Source organism: Branchiostoma floridae, chromosome 15 (genome assembly GCF_000003815.2).
Source record: "Branchiostoma floridae strain S238N-H82 chromosome 15, Bfl_VNyyK, whole genome shotgun sequence".
Lineage (NCBI taxonomy): Eukaryota > Metazoa > Chordata > Leptocardii > Amphioxiformes > Branchiostomatidae > Branchiostoma > Branchiostoma floridae.
Genome location: NC_049993.1, coordinates 17,448,938 through 17,468,574, shown reverse-complemented (window position 1 = coordinate 17,468,574; position 19,637 = coordinate 17,448,938). Strand labels below are relative to the sequence as shown.

The 19,637-nt window shown below is 37.8% G+C and overlaps 2 protein-coding genes and 1 long non-coding RNA gene across 3 annotated transcripts; 2 read left to right on the top strand and 1 right to left on the bottom strand.

Moving 5' to 3' along the window:
- Positions 1–293: 293 nt before the first annotated feature.
- Positions 294–3,165, bottom strand: LOC118431990. The gene is made up of 5 exons (XM_035843453.1): positions 2,855–3,165; positions 2,476–2,554; positions 1,801–1,965; positions 1,229–1,344; positions 294–923 (listed from the first exon to the last, which is right to left on the bottom strand). The coding sequence occupies exons 1-5, from the start codon at positions 3,113–3,115 to the stop codon at positions 843–845; spliced, it is 702 nt and encodes a 233-aa protein (XP_035699346.1). The 5' UTR covers positions 3,116–3,165; the 3' UTR covers positions 294–842.
- A 2,138-nt stretch (positions 3,166–5,303) lies between these two features.
- LOC118432538 lies at positions 5,304–6,560 on the top strand. The gene is made up of 3 exons (XR_004833098.1): positions 5,304–5,471; positions 5,704–5,884; positions 6,492–6,560. It is a non-coding gene; the product is annotated as an uncharacterized LOC118432538 (long non-coding RNA).
- A 10-nt stretch (positions 6,561–6,570) lies between these two features.
- Positions 6,571–11,145, top strand: LOC118431584 (protein kinase C-binding protein NELL2-like). Its single transcript, XM_035842826.1, has 8 exons — positions 6,571–6,610; positions 6,817–6,897; positions 7,948–8,094; positions 8,649–8,759; positions 9,077–9,228; positions 9,541–9,625; positions 10,058–10,140; positions 10,936–11,145. Exons 1-7 carry the CDS (start codon positions 6,571–6,573, stop codon positions 10,063–10,065), a joined length of 624 nt encoding a protein of 207 aa, XP_035698719.1. The 3' UTR covers positions 10,066–10,140; positions 10,936–11,145.
- The last annotated feature ends 8,492 nt before the right edge of the window (positions 11,146–19,637 follow it).

Sequence of the window (19,637 nt, the reverse complement as noted above, 5' to 3'; positions counted from 1 at the left end):
TCGTTCCAAAATGGTTCAATTCCCGGCACAAGAGTACATTAAGCCAACGTTGAAAATCGCGAACCATTGTCCCCCAAATAAGAAACAGCCCGGTTCGGAGCCTGCAACGCCAACGGAGGCTACTACATGTATGACCTAACCTAATACAAATAAAATATGTAACGTTAAAGTTAATCTATAATCCCAACCTTCAAAATTACAAGAAGTGCATTTTTCTCCTACAATCCAGTATTCTTCCTGAATTTTTTTTTAACGAAGTGCTATGAAGTCAGAAATCAAATATTAAATCATCATGTGGAATGACCTCGCTTTATTGGGAGAACTCACAAAACTACAATTTAGTGCCAAGATCGGTGGTTGCTTTAGTGCCTGTTGTAAGGCTTGAGCTGGCTCGATAGAACGTTGCTTCTGTGGTTGCTACTGTATGTTCGATGGAACGTTGATTGTCTCGTGATTGTAGTTGCCGCGCGACGACCTTGCGGTCTTTGACCTTGTTACCTAAGGGTCAATATGTACATTATATCCCTTGTTTATCTTTATGTTACTAAACAATACTTGACACGTACAGCGGTTTACGTGGTGTAGATAGTTGCCCGGCTACAGAAAACGAGTTATTCACAGACATGGTGTGGTTTGGTCTGTTGTGTCATTGAGCTCTTGAAATTGTTATTCAAAGATTGACCTTAACGTTAATGGTTTAAGACCTATAACTGTGTATTTGTCACTAGCATTCAATTGAATCCGCATGTATTTACAGTATGGTCGAGCTGGTGTTTAATAAACGGCTATATTGGTCTTGTGCACCCGTGTAGCACTGAAGCTAGTTACAGATATGGTTTCTTTCAGAGTCGGGGAGGATCTGAAATTCGCTGCTCCCTTTTCGTCTTTTCAATCCACTGCAACAGCTCAGGATCTTGGACATCCTGGTAAATGAAAATAGCTAACAATTAATTACAATGCAACAATATTACGAACATGTTTTCTACTCATGTAAAGGGCAATGAAAAAGAAAATAGGACCATTAAGAAAATGAAGAAACATAAAAAAGAAATGTTCTGACCTGTGCTGTAACATGTAACATATTATACATCACCACGGAAGGAAGTTCACTGCGAAATTTGTACGAGCAAGGTCTAATGTTCAATCAAAATGATGCACTTCGCCAGTATCCTTAATCTCAAAGATAGAGTCACTCTACAGATACGGACGCTAGGTAGAGGATATTTACCTGTGTGAACTGATGTCTGGGTGGACATGGTGGAACAGGAGGTGTGAACACACTCGGGTCCTCAACTGTGGTGGTGACGTTTTCATACGTGAACGACTGCATGGAAATCGTCTTGTCTGGGAATTGCAGAAGATTCATTCAATTGTTTTGTATGAAACATAGTTTTTGACAGTAAATAGATTGTCAATTGTTGGCCTGGGTTAAGTGTTAACGTTTGTCATGTACTTAAAAGTGTGAAACAAGAGAGAGCGTCTCTCTCTGTCTCTCTCTCACTCTCCCCCTCCCTCTCTCTCTATTTTTCTCTCTCTTTCTCTCTTCTGTCCTTTACTAATCTGATATGATATATGAATGGAAGTATACTTTTGTGAATCTTTTTGTAGTTTTTCGTTTTTGTCGCCAAGGATAGCCATTTATGACTGTCTAGAAACCCTAGATGTCTGTTGCTTGCAAAACTTAAGTCTGACTTTCTAACAACCTTGCTATCTAAGTCAGAATAAGGTGACGATCTTTCTGTCCAACTTCGAATTCTGATTGGAGAGTATAAAAAATGACGCATAGACAGCCCAACCTACCATCAGGCTCCAGATGCGTGTGCAGCTCGCGGACGGGTAGACAGCCCGCCCTGGTGACTTCCCGGTGAGACGTGACGTTCCCCTTCACCTGGAACAGGAACGCGTCCACCAGAACACCCGAGTCCCCGGCACCGTACACGTACGAACCGACATGGGATGCTTGCCCTGGGGGTGGGTAGACGCTGTTAGATATCAAAATATATAAAACATTAACCAAATACAATTCAATCGATACAGCTGTATTAAATGGATATTTACATCCGGAAGTTTCGAGTGACGCTGAAGAAGAGTGATGGATGTCACTAGAATGAGAAGTCACGGATGCACTCGAAACGTCCGGAAGTAAATATTCGTTTTGTACCCAGTTATAGAGAATGATTTGTATTTGAATATTGTTTTACCTGGATGTCTAACCTTCATAAACGTATAAACTATTATGATAAAGAGGACAGAGTTAATCAAAATTCAGTGTTACAGTTAAATGAGTTATGTGAATGTACAAAATGTGAATCAAAGTGTGAATATGTGGGTTTCCACTTTGTTGAAACTCTGTCCTTGTAAAATAATCTACATCTCCAATTGGCTGCGACGGAAATTGATTGGGCAAATAATTTGTAGAATTCAAGATACTGGTAATGCTTATTTGTTTTAATAAAAGATAAAACACGAACAAACCTGGGATGCAGTGTTGTTTCATGTCTCCTGTTAGTTTGGTTTTAAAGCAGTCCGTCCCCATGATTAGATAATGGGCACCCTGAAAAAGATACAGAAAGTCATGGACAAGCTGACATGAATCATGAAAATATATATAACAAACCTCAAGATACCTATTTATAAATATCTGTTTATTTATGAAAGGGTGCACGCCTTTCTTTCTTTCTTTCTTTTTAAACGAAATTCCACAGATGTGTTTCTTATATATACAGTATTATAATCACTACGTTCCGACTGTCAGGCCGCCATCTTGGATCTACGTAGCCCACCAACATGGCGTTTGTGACGTCATGTATAAAACCATATAAAACATAATCTGAAGATCTCTTCCTTTACATACCTCTGGATAGTCGTAAATCATCTTATAGTACTGTCGGACACCACCGGAGTCCGTTCTTTCCTCAATCGCCAGTTTCTTGTGGACGAAGTCGTACACAACATGCCGGGACCCTCGGTAAGACGACACCCCTCCCACCGGCCCATAGTTCCACCCTGTCTCCGACTCCCTCAGGTCGTACTGGTCAGGGTAGCAGCAATGTTGCTGTCCGTAACAGACAGCGAAGAGGGCGAAGACGTGAACAGGTAGCGTCAGGTGCTTCATCTTACTGCTAGACAGGTGTGTTATTGTACAGGTGAATCACGGGACTGTACGATCGGTCGGACTTTGAACCTTGTCACGGAGGTCGGGCACTGACCGTTGTATTACATTACTCGCCAAGCAGAGGTCGGAAGGGATGTCACTTTTTTATCATACCTTCCGTTCTCTGTACGCGAGACCCACAAACCTTTGCTGGCAGTCGGAGGATAAAACGACAAGGGGAGGGATAATTCTTTGAGAAATGAGTCGAAGAACGGACAGACATCAAGAACGAGAGATACGATAAAATGGCCACAAACTTCCTTACCGAGCTCTGTGTGGATAGTAGAAATACATGCAAAATAGTGGCGCGCTCTTTTGTCAATCAATAGCTTCTCGGTCGTTAGTCTGGGCCTTAGTCTTCAAACCCCATTGATGCAAAGTAATCTTTAGCTGGATCATACAAAGACAGACGTTACATTTGTTGACCTGGTTATTGTCCGAAGAAGGAAGGTTGCTACCACGAAAAAACAACCTTAGTCTCTCTTATCAGTGATAAATGTTGACGTTCTCTGAAAAGAAAGCTGTATCGGCGAGTCAAAACAAACAGCATTACAAAATGAATTTATGAATCTCCTCGAACTCGTTGTTTATCGACGGTGACACACAAGTTGTTGAGATATCATTTGAATCGTTCTGATGGCAGTCTCTGTCCAGAAAATGCTTCTTTTGATGGTTCAAGATTTATTCTTTATTTCGGAATAGTACATTATACTTGGAACCGATAGCCGACAGAATCTACCTCAGTCTCCGTCCCCAAACAGCTGAATTTTGTACATGTATACATCACATCTACGAATGTCCGAAGACTGTCTTCAATAGTTAATGTCCATTACTATTATGCCTAGGTTACACATAGCCGACTTTGGCTCCCGAACACCAGCCGACTCTTAGCCGACCCAAGTCGGCAGAAGTTCGGGAGCAGTCTGACCAGTTTAGGCCACGCCTATTATTTTAGCGCCGAACATGTCCCGAACATCTCCCGACCAGTAAATGACTTACTCTCAACTGTGTCCTGAATGCTGTCCAACCTATTCCCTACCATGCCGACCTCTAGCCGCAGACTACCGAATCACTCATGACTGATTCCCAACCGATTGCCGACCCTCTCTCGACTTGAAATAGACATAATCAGCGATTTTCAAAAGAGTGCTCATTTTCGTTTTTTAATCAAGATTATCCTTTCCTCTATTTTGTAAACATCACCAAGAGATCAAATTTGGATCACAGATAGCTCCAATACGGCATTTATGGTTCTTTTTGTTTTTGGCTGGATGTCGGTCGTGTGAAGTTCGGGAGTGATTCGTCTACGTCCTGGAAATAATCTTTTGGCTTGGGAATGAGTTAGCAGTGATTTTTCTACGGTCTTGGGGTGAATCATTGGTTAGTTGGAAACAAGCTGGGAGTAAGTCAGCAGTGTTTATGGCGTGTTTAAGATTTAATTTGACTGCTGACTTACTCCCGAACACCAACCGAACACTAGCCGACTGTGCCGAACACCAGCCGACCACCAACCGACCCATTTCAGAGTTGCCGTTCAGAGCCGAATGTTTTGAACATTTCAATACATTCGGATGGAGCAGCCGAACACCAGCCGACTGAGCAGAACGCCAGAGGAACGCCAGCCGACTGAGCCGAACACCAGCCGACTACAGCCGACTAGCTCCCGAATTACTCCTAAACCATAGTCGGGAGAGAGTCGGGAGCCAAATTCGGCTATGTGTAACCTAGGCATTAGATAATACCTGTATACTATGGCGTGCAACGGATGACCATGCGGGAAAGGCTGCACATGCGACATTGGAAAGATATCTATTGCAGCCCCTGTCTTAAAAATTTTCATTGTAAGTTGTATTTGCTCCATAAAATGTACGTGATTTGGTTGGGACAAGGACATTATATAAGCATTTATTGACGTCATTGCGCGAACAAGGAAGGTTGCTAGGGAGAAAATAAGACCTCTGGGGGCTCTGGCATCATTAGAATGCTCCCTACGCAGAACGGTGCAACAAATTATGGAGGCGACTTTTCAGCAGTGAAACCCGAAATTCTCTTTAACATTAGCTGAATATCGGGTGAGTAACATCTTTTTTTAGCAGATGGCATAGTTTAAATTGTTTCATCTGAATTGTAGTTACATGTCGTGCAGTTTCTTTAGCCTTTGTCTAGGCAATGTCATTGTTATGAATTTTCGTACAGAAAATATAGTATTAAAACCTACAGTTTTCTCGTACTTTAAAAAAAGGATCATGAACACCACCGGACCCTTGCTGCTTTACTCCCTGGTCATTGTGTCGCTGACCTTTCACACGATTTTGTGGTAAGTTCAAACAGACAGAATTCTTTCCTTTATGTTTCTGAGGACCTGGATCGATATATGTAAAAAAACTAACTGTGATCAAGGCTACATTTTACAGTTATTGGGTAAGAATTTTGCCCTAGCAGTTTTAATATCAAACTCAAAACATCTGTATGCCATTTGCTACTTACTATTAACATCTTTGACGTTTTAAGTAATCGATTGTGCTGATTTTTACTGTACATTTTCACAGTTTAGGCGCAGAGGACCAGACCATTGTCGATGACGTTTCTTCACCCTTTTCGACCGAAGAAGTAGCAAACAGTTTCCTTGATAGCCGATCTAGACAGAAAAGGACTTTGTGGGAGGAGTGTTATGGAGAAGGTTGTACCTTCTGGGAAGCTGCCTACTACTACGGCAACTGGGACAGTACGGTAAGGTTTTAACAGTTCAATCAACTGAACAAATGCACATTATAGTGTAAATAGCACTCAAAATCCGGCCGGTTCATACAAAGCGCTTTAACCCCATTCAGAACTGGCTTTTTTTTGTCAATGTGGGGCGGGAGGGAGGGGGTTGGAGGTCCGCGTTTGTAACTCTTGTAACTACTAAACGACTTATCACATGACCACCAAATGTTCAGAGAATGATGTGAACATACAATATAGAATTTGTAATTTGTGTTCGAGTAGACTAGCCCCTTAGCTATTCATATCATTAACACATGGATGTATAACCAGTAAGTATGAAGAAAGCACTGGACCATCTGCAAAAGTCAACGATGACGATCAACTGAAGAGTGGCCCAAATCAGAGCAAAGGACTCTTACCAGGCCGAAACGATGTAGTCTACTCTGTTCTTAGTGCCAATCATAGCCCAGTACTGTTTTCTTCACTAGTTTAAGTGAAATGTTTTGTAACCAAATCAAATGTTGATACATGAACTGGACCCTACAGTCGTCGAAAGTCTCGTTTACTGCCTAGCTCCTTTGAATGGTAATATATAAATGTCGAATAAATGGTGAGTAACTTCTTATTCAAGAGAGAGTACCTGCACGACATGGCGTGCAACAAATGGCCATGTGAGAGTGGTTGCACTTGCGACAGGGCGAACCCAGGGTATGCTGATAGTGGACCACACTGGAGGGTGTGTAACGGTAAGTTTGAAAGTCAGTGTTTCTACGTGATACTAATCACAATGTTAGTGTACTTTTTTTTTCAGCTCAGTTGTTCTATTTCTATTAATGTTCTAATAAACGCAACACGTATACAGTAAGAAAACATACTTCAATTTAGTAGAATGCATTAAGATAGTGTATGAATACACTCTCTACGATGAAATGTTAATCGCCTAATTTTGTGTGCAGATATCAACGAGTGTTTGGGCAACAAAGGGTGTCGTGAAGACCAGTACTGTGTCAATCGTCATTGTGGCTACTCCTGTCCGGGTAAGAAACTATGGCATGGTAGTACAAGCTATCAAAATGTGACAATGTTAAGTTAACATACGTAAACCAATCCCGCTTAGGCCTAGGTCACATTTCCAAAAAGGGGCCCGGCCGGGTAGTTTTCGGGAGCGAAAAGAATGATATGAAAGACATCAAAATACACAAAATGTCAAAATAAGATTCATGGGCATAATTTGTGTGTTTTTCTAGGTATACAATTTGATTCTTCGTTTCTTAAAACATCCCGGCCGGGCCCCGGTTAGGAAATGTGACCTAAGCCTTACTGTGCATTTATCGCAATAAACTGTAAATGCAGAAATGTTCGCGGTGGATTAGTTTTCGTGGTGACCACTTCTCCGCGAACTTAAATCCACCGCGAACATTTTTCTGTTATGGTATTAGATTGCAGTCTATGGTGTTACCGCGAAATTAAATCCCCGCGAACTTAAATGCATTTACAGGATAGTGAGTGTCAGAGTGCACGTTTACATCTGAGACTGAGCCTTGATGATGACAATGTTACTAGTTCAAAGGGATGCATGGTTTCGGTATCTGTTATGGCATCATGAGTAGTTGTTTTACACACTGTGAAATCCCACTGACAGAAGTATTAGAACATCATGTAAGCCTCAAAATACAAGTCCAGTGTGCACTCTTCCGGTGGCAACGCCAGCTAACGGCAAGCTTTTTCTAGCACATACGGAGGGATACATACTCGGGTTTCTCGTGTCGTAGCTTCTACAGCGTGACGTTCAGACTATAACTTTGGACATATGTGAATGCCTGGCCGGCTTTCTCAGTAACGAACGTCCAACCAAGAAGTGGCGTCCTCAAGAATAACTATTATATTAAACCGTCTAAATATCCAAGTAGCAGGGCATGTAACAAAACTAAGCTTTCAGACTTTCAATTTACCAATACTCAAAATTTTCCCGACTGGTAAAAGAGACTAACTTTTAGACGCACAATACCTTGGTCTTGACCGCGGATTGTTATTCAAAGCTAAATTATTTAAACGTATTAACCATTGTTCTTGTCCCACCCCTACAGCATGTACCGCCATCGCCAACTGTGAGCGGCTGATCTGCACCACCGCCAGTAACCACCAGTGTAACCGCTGTAACTTCGACAGGGGCGGGCAGGTCAAAGCGTACCAGCAAGTGTCATCAGGCGGCTACCCAAATAGAGTCTGTGAACGTAAGTACTGACTACTTATATGGCATTGTAAGTGACGAAAATAGATGATGATGCTAAGAAAGCCATTACTTGTAGCATGATGGACTGTGATGCTCTACAAAATATATATCTATGTCAACGCAACACCGCATGTGTTTTGCGATAGAACCGTAGTGATTTCGAACGAAGAAAAATTTTGCATACATTTTAATTATTGACTTATTTCGTATATGTTTAACCGACGGTCGCGGAAATAGTACCTGCATATGTATAGGTACCCACGTATCAAGTTCCATGACCACCAGGTCGTTGGGGGGCAAGGTAGACACGAAGATAGAGAGTTGTTTCCTGGCTCGTCTCTCTTTCGCTTTAGTTAGTCTTTTGAGCAGATTAGGGACGTCCACTTTACTCCCTTTTCCTTTCACGCAAAAAATTCGCGACTGCAAAAGCTGTAAAGCTGTAGTTTTTTTATGACTGGCCACAGAATGATGTAAATGGGGACCGAACATCTTTATAGCCTCCGTGCTAAGATGGCGGACAGTACGCCATAGTCATGTGACTGTTGTTTATTTCAGAACGATGTTCGTGGCGACCCGACAGCAATTTCTGCTACCCCGGCCGCTGTCCGACAACACCATCCTCCTGCACATGCGCACCTGGGTTCGGCGGGAACAACTGTCTCACAAGTGAGTACAAAGGCTTTTGTGTCGAGTTTAATGATTATGATCCTTTTTGGAGGAGCATAGATTTTACTAACTTTGCGGTATCCATTTGTAATCATTCAGCATACGACATATGCATCAATACATCAATTAATTATTCATGGACTCTTGAGAGTCCAAATGCAAGTCATTCAAAATGATTTTGTAGCTAGAAAATTGAAAAAAAAATGGGGTAACTACTAGTATTACAATTATGTTCAATTTGGATTAAAATAATCCATGCGTTTTATAAAATGTTCTTTCTTGCCATCATGCGCAAGGTAATATTGTTTGTCGTCCAGTTTCTTCCCAGTCGACCATCATGCATTGCCTGGCGAAGCTGCAGCGTGTAGTGAACTACACGGAGCGAGACACGCTGGAGGCGGACTGTGGAGCCGTAACAGCGCCCTCTACCGTCTATGTCGGGAGGCACAACGCCTACAACAGACTCCAGGTATTAAAAGATGAACTTTTGTTCCAACTTCCATCACAGCAATAAAACGGAACAACTTTTTTTATACTCTCCCTCCAGTCTTTGACCAGTGTCCTTCAGGAATGCAACTAAACTTACACATTACAAAACCAGTCTCAGTGTCAGAAATCCTGACAGGTGTCACCCCTCGTTTCTGTAGAAAAAATAAGAATATCAGTGCATTGTACTTTTTTGATTGCTGATAAAGTGGCTTGCGTTTTTCAGTCAACCCTGTACTTCTAGATAAGTGTATGTGGAGAATTAAATTCAACAGCATAACCTTTGTTTGTCTAGGTGACATGGGACAGCAGTTGGATCGGACCGACTGCCGCTGACTGGCCGAGGCATCAACGCTTGCAGATAGATGTGCAAAAGTTAGGTGTGATGGGTCCGTCATACTGAGTGTAATATAACCAGCTGCTGCCGCGACGCATACCTGCGAAGCTCGGGTGTGTTACGCCAAAGGGCGGTTATACCAGATACAGAGAACAAATGCTTACTATACAATAAACTCATACCCATGCATTCCACAGAATGCATCTGGCCTTTTGTCTGCCTAACACAACAACAAATACAAATTTGGTCCAAAAGGCTATTTCAGCAGGAAGCAAGTTATTGGGAACAAATCTGTAACAGTTACTGTTTATGTACATGAAAGTTTTGATCTATGTTTTGTAAGATATATGAGTAAATAGCCTATAACATTGTGAAAGAACCACAAAATATAAACAAAAATTTTGCATTCAAACATGGAATATATACAGATTTCTCCATTTAATGACACTGTACAGTAACTGTTGCTGTTTTCCAGATCTTTGACTTTGAGCTGAGCACAGAAGACATGGAAACAATCTCAGGACTGAACAAAGATGCCAGGATTGTCAAGTTTGGGATGTAAGTTCATTTCATTTTGAATGTTTAAGTCGGTAGTCCCAATGGAGCTTCAGCATTAGTCTTATCAGGCCTCTAATCTCTAAGACCTGTTCTTCCAACACAGGATGCTTTTTTTTCCGGTCTCAACAAGCAAATTCTGTCCTCTAAAAAGTTCAGATTTTCCAAATCTTAGCAACATTGGCGAGCCAAACAATGAATGACATAACAACTTTACAAACTAAATGACAACTTTCAATGCATAATTTTTTACTTGCAGCAAGGAAATATTTCAATGCATCATTACTTGAAGCAATTAGATCCTTTTATTCTGAAAAAAGCATCTTTACTTGTAGCAGTTAAATCCTTTTATTCTGAAAAAAACAACAGTCTTGTTTAAAGCAGGCCAATGGAAAATTCAATGGAAAAATTTACTCATTGAAACGGGTATCTTTTGAAAATGTCTCTTTCAACATGGGCTCCCAAACAATGAGTGACAATTTAACCTGAACCAACTTTACAAGTCATAAATATCTACTGGCATGAACCAGCTTAACAATCTATTATGACAACTTTCAATTCATATTTTTCTTGTAGCAAGGAAATCCTGTCCTCCAAAAAAATCATCAAACTTTTGAAAATATCAACCCAAACAACATGGGCACCCAAACAATGAGCAACAAGATAACATAAAAATACACTGGGCCGAAACATAGATTATCTTTCGATGCATCCTTCCTTATGTGGTAAAAAGAAAACACTCAAAAGCACTTTACAAGTAGCTAAAACTTAAAAGTCTGTTTTCTTCTGTCATTTCAGGTGTGATGACCATCCACAGTGGCCTTTCAATGGAGAATTCTGAGATTATTACTAGACGTATATTACATATGAATGGAAGGACTTTATTGCATTTACATGTAACATGTAAAGGAGGATCAGTCTTTAGAACTCGTGCTGATTTGGGCAAGAAAATGTTTTATTTGTTGTCTGTAATTTCAATAAAAATTGATGGAATAAGAGAATTAAATCAAATGAGAAAGGCTCAGCCTGAATCTTTGTGTACATTTCAGTGCCTCTAAAGTTAAATTAGTCAATCAGGAGAAACTGAAATCCTTCTAAAAAGTATGCAAATTATGAAAACAAGTAATGAAAAAGTACAAATCTTGGTGAACATTATAATAAGTGGAATGATTACACAGTTGAAGTCACACAGACCACTGCAAGTGGAGTAACCCCTTGTTGCAGTGATGGCACAAAAGTTGTGTGAGCCAGGGCTACAGATCTAGAAACGATGATGGGCAATGGTTCATGCACAAAATTTGATGTGGGAAGGACCAAAGAAAAAACAATGTCTAAATGAGGTATTCAGAAGCGGCCAAAACTATGCCATTACAGTACTTTACAAAACATCAGATTTTTTCTACAAATTTCATCATACAGTACACACATTCTGAAACCACATACAGAAGCCACATACAATTTGCAAGTCTTTTGAAAATTTGAGGCTTTTGAAAGTCCAAATTCACTAAAGGTTGCTGCAGGCAACAACCAGCTGCAGCAGTAACATTAGGTAAGAGAAGGAGGGACAAAAACATGAGCTGTGACCTGAGGTGTGCACGTCTAGTTGATCTGCTGAAAGTCAGACACTCACTTCTTTCTATTTGAAATACAAGCTTTAAGGAAGTCCAGAAGTCATAAATTTTTTTACAGACTCAAATTTAGCCCAAACAGTTATTATTAATTATAATGGAAATTTGGAAGGTTCGAGACAACTAAGTTAAACTGAAGGGAAAAAAAAGTTCTAAATTTCATCACATAGAGTACACAAATTATGCAGCTACTGCAATTTGCAATATGTGAAAACCAAAGTCAAAAGCATCATTACTTTGCCGGCGACACCCAGTTGCATTAAGTGAGAGAGTAAGGAAAAAAAACATGGACAATTTAGTGAGCTGTGACCGGGTTTAGTTGATCTGTTGAAAGACTGAAACTCACTTCTTTCTAGTATTTGAAATACAAACTTTAACGGTTTAAGGAAATCCGGGAGTCATCAATTTTTTTCCAATATAATTCAAACAGTTATAAAGGAAACTTGTTAGCTTACTGATTGACAGAAGTAACTTACTGAAGGGAAAAAATGCTCTGAATTTCATCACATTACTACACACAAATTATGCAGCTACTGCAATTTGCAATTTGTGAAAACCAAATTCAAAAGTATCATTACTTTGCAAGCGACACCCAGTTACATTTTTGTACATTAGGTGAGAAAGAAGGAAAAAAATCATGGACAATTGAGTGAGCTGTGACCTGCAGTGTGCGGGTCTACTTGATCAGTTGAAAGTCAAGTACCCACTTCTTTCTAATTGTAAAAAAGAAAGAAATCCTCATCTAACATCTTGAAAGACTCCATTTTAAGCCAAACAGTTTTGGAAATTTGGAAGGTTGGAGACAAATTCTGAATGAAAACACGTCAAACAATTGAAAGTTTCATCATATACATTTTTTCTGCAGCAACGTGCAATTTGCACCACCATTTTAGAGCCTCATAACGTTATCATTACTTTGCAGGAGACACCTGTAACATTTATATCACATTGTGAGAAGCCTCAAGGAAAAAACATGGAAAGTTGAGCTGTGACCTGAGGTGTGCGGGTCAACTTCCTCTGCTGTTTCTACTTGAAACAAGAAGGAAATCCTCTGATGACAAACATTTTGAACACACTCCATTTTTATCCAATATAATGGAAATTTGGAAGGTTCGTGGCAAGTCCTGAAGGAAAAAAGGGAACTTTACAAATCTCATCACATAGTGAAAATATTTTGAAGCCACATGCAATTTGCACACTGAAGTACAGGCTTTTCGAAAATCAAAATTCAAAATCATTAATGTCGACATCATTACTTTGCGCAGTAATATTTTAGGTGAGGTACAAAATTAATGTAGCTTAGGGATCAAATGGACAAATGAGCTGCGACATGACGTGTTAGGGTCAACTTGATGTGCTTTACATCAGATACCGACTTCTTTCTAGTTGAAATAATTAGAAAATCCTCATTCAACATTTTAAACACACCCCAATTTAATCCAAACAGCTATTTTGAAAGGTTCAAGGCAGCAATTTACATGTAGTACGTTCTGCAGACATGTACAACTTGAACTCAAATAAAGCCTTTTGTGAAGTCTACCAAATTCAAATCATAAATGTTATCATTACTTTGCAGGCATAACATAAGGTGAGAGAAAAAAAGATAATTGAGCTGCGACCTGAGGTGTGGGAGTCAACATGCTCTGCTGAAATTTAGATCTTTCTACTTGAAATAAGAAGGAAGTGCTCAAACAATTTGAACAGACTATGGAGATTTGGAAAGTTGGAGGCAAGTAACAAAAAAAAAAACAATTTTACAAATTTTACATTCTGCAGCTTTCGGGGGCTGATTTGACCACCTCCCAAAGAGCTACATTGTGTAAGATAAACTTTCACTTACAATGCAAGTGTCTCCAAAAGGATTCTTCATCACACACCAAAATCTGTCCAATGGCAGCTCGACAGGATCCTCTGTCGCCATAGAAACTGGTGATCACAGCTTCCAATACCACGGTAACAGACAAATCTTAGCCAATATCACGGTAATCTTTTTCTACAAATTTCATCACATATAGTTTACATATTCTGAAGCCATGTGCAATTTTCAGACTCAGAAACACAGTTCACATAGTTACACAGGATGCACTTGAGACCAGTTACAATAAACATGTTAGCAAATCAGCTAGAAGGCCCCCCTCCCCCATCAAAATGTACTGGACTAGGCTTACATTTTAATTTTCAGAAGGAAAAAATGGTTCAGAAAGTTCCTTTTTTTCGGAACAAAGATTAATAAATTGAGTTTACGTTTTTGTGGGATCTTAGACTGTAAGGAGTCTTAGCTCAGGGGAGTTAACAAATTCAAAATGTTTATTTTGGGCTCAAGAAATGACCAATTTCATAATTATCAAATTTATCAAATATTATATGAACTTGAAAAATTAAAAATTAGGTACTGGGCCAGGCTAAATTTTTTTCAAAAGGAAAACAACTACTTCCAAAAGTTCATTTTCAAAAGGATAACAACAGTACTGGTGTACTGGTTCTGAAAGTTTTCAGACCAAAGAAGATTAAATTATAGTGACTGTCATGTTCTAGGATCGTCGAATGGAAGGGTAAGCCAAGAAGAAGACTTAGCTCAGGGGGAATTTACAAATTTTTTTTTTCAAAATGTTGATTTGGGGATCGCAAAATGACCTTATTTTATACCAATTTATAAATATTAGATGGACTTATATGATAAGAAGTCTGGTACTGGGCCAGCTTAAATGTTCATTTACAAAAGGAAAACAACTGGTTTGAAAATGATTTTTTTTCCTATTTTCAGACCAAAGATTCTGGAGCCATGTGTAATTTTCACTAATAAAAGTCTTTTTGAAAATTCAAATCATACATGATTGTCATCGTTTACTTTGCACTTGAAGGTGAAACCCAGTAACGTTTCGCAAGAGAGGGGAAAAAAACACTTCTTGGACAATTGAACTGCGACCTGAGGTGTGCGGGTCAACAGTTCCCTGTTGCAAGTCAGTTACCCACTTCCTTCTAGTTCTAGTTAAAGATGAAGGAAATCCTCATCAAATTCAGATGTTATTGAATTTGGAAGGTTCGATACAATTTCTGAAGGAAATCTTTTTCTACAAATTTCATCACAATCATATAGTACACATATTCTGAAGCCATGTGCAATTTTCAGACTCAGAAACACAGTTCACATAGTTACACAGGATGCACTTGGGACCAGTTACAATTAACATGTTAGCAAATCAGCTTAGGCCCCACCCTCCCCCATCAAAATGTACTGGACTAGGCTTACATTTTAATTTTCAAAAGGAAACTGGTTCAAAAAGTTCCTTTTTTTCGGAACAAAGATTAATAAATTGAGTTTAGGTTTTTGTGGGATCTTAGACTGTAAGGAGTCTTAGCTCAGGGGAGTTAACAAATTCAAATGTTTATTTGGGTTCAAGAAATGACCAATTTCATAATTATACCAATTTATCAAATATTATATGAAAAATGAAAAAAAAAACTGAAAGACGAAAAATTAGGTACTGGGCAAGGCTAATTTTTTTTTCAAAAGGAAAACAATTACTTCCAAAAGTTCCTTTTCAAAAGGATAACAACAGTACTGGTTCTAAATTTAAGTTTTCAGACCAAAGAAGATTAAATTAAAGTCATTTTCTAGGATCGTCGAATGGAAGGGGTAGCCAAGAAGAATACTTAGCTCAGGGGGAATTTACAATTTTTTTTTTCAAAATGTTTATTTGGAGATCGCAAAATACAAATTTAGAAATATTAGATGGACTTATAAGATAAGAAGTCTGGTACTAGGCCTGGCTTAAATGTTCATTTACAAAAGGAAAACAACTGGTTTGAAAATGATTTTTTTCCTATTTTAAGACCAAAGATTCTGGAGCCATGTGTAATTTTCACTAATAAAAGTTTTTTTGAAAATTGAAATCATACATGATTGTCATCGTTTACTCTGAACTTCAAGGTGAAACCCACGTTTTGCAAGAGAGGGAGAAAAAAACACTTCTTGGACAATTTAACTGCGACCTGAGGTGTGCGGGTCAACAGTTCCTTGTTGTAAGTCAGTTACCCACTTCCTTCTAGTTCAAGTTAAAGATGAAGGAAATCCTCATCAAATTCCGATGTTACTGAATTTGGAAGCTTCAATACAATTTCTGAAGGAAATTTTTCAATACAATTTCTGAAGGAAATTTTTTCTGAAGGAAATTCTTTTTCACAACCAAATGCAAAACAACACATACCAAAAATCTTCATTTTGTTTTAGAAAAACCAAATAGCATGTAATTTGAAAGTCTTCATTTTGTGTTAGAGAAACCAAATACCATAAATGATTAATAACACATATCAATTTGAAAGTGTTCATTTTGTTTTAGAGAAATCATATACCAAATTACAAATATCAATTTGAAAGATTAGTCTTCCTTTTGTTTTTTGAGAAACCAAATGCCAAATAATATATTACACATATCAATTTGAAAGCCTTCATTTTGTTTTAGAGAAACCAAATAACACGTATCAATTTGAAAGTCTTCATTTTGTTTTAGAGAAACCAAATGCCAAATATTATATTACACATATCAATTTGAAAGTCTTCATTTTTTTAAGAGAAACCAAATGCCAAATATTATATTACACATATCAATTTGAAAGTTTTAATTTTGTTTTAGAGAAACCAAATGCCAAATGTTATCAATTTGAAAGTCTTCATTTTGTTTTAAAGACACCAAAAAATTTAATGCCAAATATTATATTACACATATCAATTTGAAAGTCTTCATAATTTTGTTTTAGATTTAGAGAAACCAAATGCCAAATATTATATTACACATATCAATTTGAAAGTTGTTTTTAGAGAAACCAAATGCCAAATATTTTATTACACATATCAATTTCAAAGTCTTAATTTTGTTTTTAGAGAAACCAAATGCCAAATATTATATTACACATATCAATTTGAAAGTTTTAATTTTGTTTTAGAGAAACCAAATGCCAAATATTATCAATTTGAAAGTGTTAATTTTGTTTTAGAGAAACCAAATGCCAAATATCATATTACATATATCAATTTGAAAGTATTCATTTTGTTTTAGAGAAACCAAATGCCAAATATTATATTACACATATCAATTTGAAAGTCTTCATTTTGTTTTAGAGAAACTAAATGCCAAATATTATATTACACATATCAATTTGAAAGTTTTAATTTTGTTTTAGAGAAACCAAATGTCAAATATTATATTACACATATCAATTTGAAAGTCTTCATTTTCTTTTAGAGAAACCAAATGCCAAATATTATATTACACAATCATATCAATTTGAAAGTTTTAATTTTGTTTAAGAGAAGCCAAATATTATATTACACATATCAATTTGAAAGTTGTTTTTAGAGAAACCAAATGCCAAATATTTTATTACACATATCAATTTGAAAGTCTTAATTTTGTTTTTAGAGAAACCAAATGCCAAATATTATATTACACATATCAATTTGAAAGTTTTAATTTTGTTTTAGAGAAACCAAATGCCAAATATTATCAATTTGAAAGTGTTAATTTTGTTTTAGAGAAACCAAATGCCAAATATCATATTACATATATCAATTTGAAAGTATTCATTTTGTTTAGAGAAACCAAATGCCAAATATTATATTACACATATCAATTTGAAAGTCTTCATTTTGTTTTAGAGAAACCAAATGCCAAATATTATATTACACATATCAATTTGAAAGTCTTCATTTTGTTTTAGAGAAACCAAATGCCAAAAAGTATATTACACATATCAATTTGAAAGTCTTCATTTTGTTTTAGAGAAACCAAATGCCAAAAATTATATTACACAAAAGTCATATCAATTTGAAAGTTTTAATTTTGTTTTAGAGAAACCAAATGCCAAAATTATATTACACATATCAATTTGAAAGTATTCATTTTGTTTTTAAGAGAAACCAAATGCCAAATATTATATTACACATATCAATTTGAAAGTCTTCATTTTGTTTTAGAGAAACCAAATGCCAAATATTATATTACACAATCATATCAATTTGAAAGTTTTCATTTTGTTTAAGAGAAACCAAATGCCAAATATTATAATTACACATATCAATTTGAAAGTCTTCATTTTGTTTTAGAGAAACCAAATGCCAAAAATTATAATTACACATATCAATTTGAAAGTCTTCATTTTGTTTTAGAGAAACCAAATGCCAAATATTATATTACACAATCATATCAATTTGAAAGTTTTCATTTTGTTTAGGAGAAACCAAATGCCAAATATTATATAATTGCACCTATCAATTTGAAAGTTTTAATTTTGTTTTAGAGAAACCAAATGCCAAATATTATATTTATATCAATTTGAAAGTCTTAATTTTGTTTGAGAGAAACCAAATGCCAAATATTATATTTATATCAATTTGAAAGTCTTCATTTTGTTTTAGAAAATCCCGGAAATACCAAATATCACATATCAAAAAAAAAAAAAAAAATTTGGGCATAATCATAGTCCATTTCCGCGCGAAGTCGGTAAGGGTCGAGGTCAATACATACGCCAGAGGGAAACTTTTTGTCAGCAGGGTTTACAGAGGGGGGGATCATCCGTGTGCGGTCCGTTCCGATCCATGTCGTCGCCGGTAAGAGCAGCTGGCCCTCGTGCTGGACGGTGGGCCACCTCGGAACACCACCAGTAGGAAGGCTCCAGGAAGTCTGGGAACACGTGCAGGCCTTTGATCTGACGTCCGGGCGGGGTCCGACGGAGAAGGCAGGGCGGTGAAGGTCGTCGTGAACCCTTGTGCAATGACCTTCAACTGGAGCTCCGCACCAAGCAGCGACCCCGGAACCCACTCCGAGGTCAGACACGTGTTTGAGGCTAGGACTTTTGGCGTTTCAGGGGAGGCAAGGAGCGTTAAGACAGACGTATTTGGGCGGAGACCTTGTAGTGCATTCATCGCATTCGCACACACATTCGCACACACATTCGCACACACATTCGCACACACATTTGCACACACATTCGCACACGCACTCGCACACGCATTTGCACACGCATTCGCACACGCATTTGCACACACATTCGCACACACATTCGCACACGCACTCGCACACACATTCGCACACACATCCGCACACTCATTCGCACACGCATTTGCACACGCATTCGCACACGCATTCGCACACACATTCGCACACGCATTCGCACACACATTCGCACACACATTCACGTATTCAAAGAACAGATGGAAGAAAAAAATTCAAAATAAAAAAATAAAAAGAGGTAAGAAAGATGGAATGGGTTAACCTTAACACACCCAAAGGATCTCCATGCCTGCACTACAAGGTCGCAGCCGCCCAAATGAAAATGTTAAAAGACGGAATAAGTTAAAAGGATAAGAATTTAAAAACAACAAATTTACATATTTACAGTATCTACATATTTACATATTTACAGTATTTACATATTTACAGTATTTACAATATTTACACTATACAATATTAAAATAATAAAAGGTTAAAAATTTAAAAAAATTTAAGATAATAAAAATTTAGGTATTTGGAAATTCAACACTTACAGTCTCCTGTCGGCAGCTCCTGGCAAGCAAACAGTAACATCAATTCCAACACAAAATGCACATTGAATATTTGACTGTCCATGTTTCACAATAAAATTTCCAAAATGTCACATACACTAATAATCATTCAGCTTTCCTTTGCAGAGACATATGGTAGGAGGTAAATTTTCACACACACCCTCAAGGGAACACACCCCCTAAAGGGAAACCCCCTCTTATGAGACATGTACAGTCCCAGTTTGTGAGGGGCAAAGGTCATTTGCTGTGTGCGGGCCTATGTAATGTATGGCCTCCCTTTGGTTTGCGGTAGGAGCAATTCTGATGGTCTG

Excerpts from the sequence above, each read along its gene's own strand:
- LOC118431584 (XM_035842826.1), top strand. The coding sequence starts at position 6,571 with ATGCTGATAGTGGACCACACTGGAGGGTGTGTAACGGTAA. Across the intron at positions 8,095-8,648 it reads CCCAAATAGAGTCTGTGAAC|AACGATGTTCGTGGCGACCC; the intron begins GTAAGTACTGAC and ends TGTTTATTTCAG. Across the intron at positions 8,760-9,076 it reads CGGGAACAACTGTCTCACAA|TTTCTTCCCAGTCGACCATC; the intron begins GTGAGTACAAAG and ends TTTGTCGTCCAG.
- LOC118431990 (XM_035843453.1), bottom strand. The coding sequence starts at position 3,115 with ATGAAGCACCTGACGCTACCTGTTCACGTCTTCGCCCTCTTCGCTGTC. Across the intron at positions 2,555-2,854 it reads TGATTTACGACTATCCAGAG|GGTGCCCATTATCTAATCAT; the intron begins GTATGTAAAGGA and ends TATCTTTTTCAG. Across the intron at positions 1,966-2,475 it reads GAAACAACACTGCATCCCAG|GGCAAGCATCCCATGTCGGT; the intron begins GTTTGTTCGTGT and ends ACCCACCCCCAG.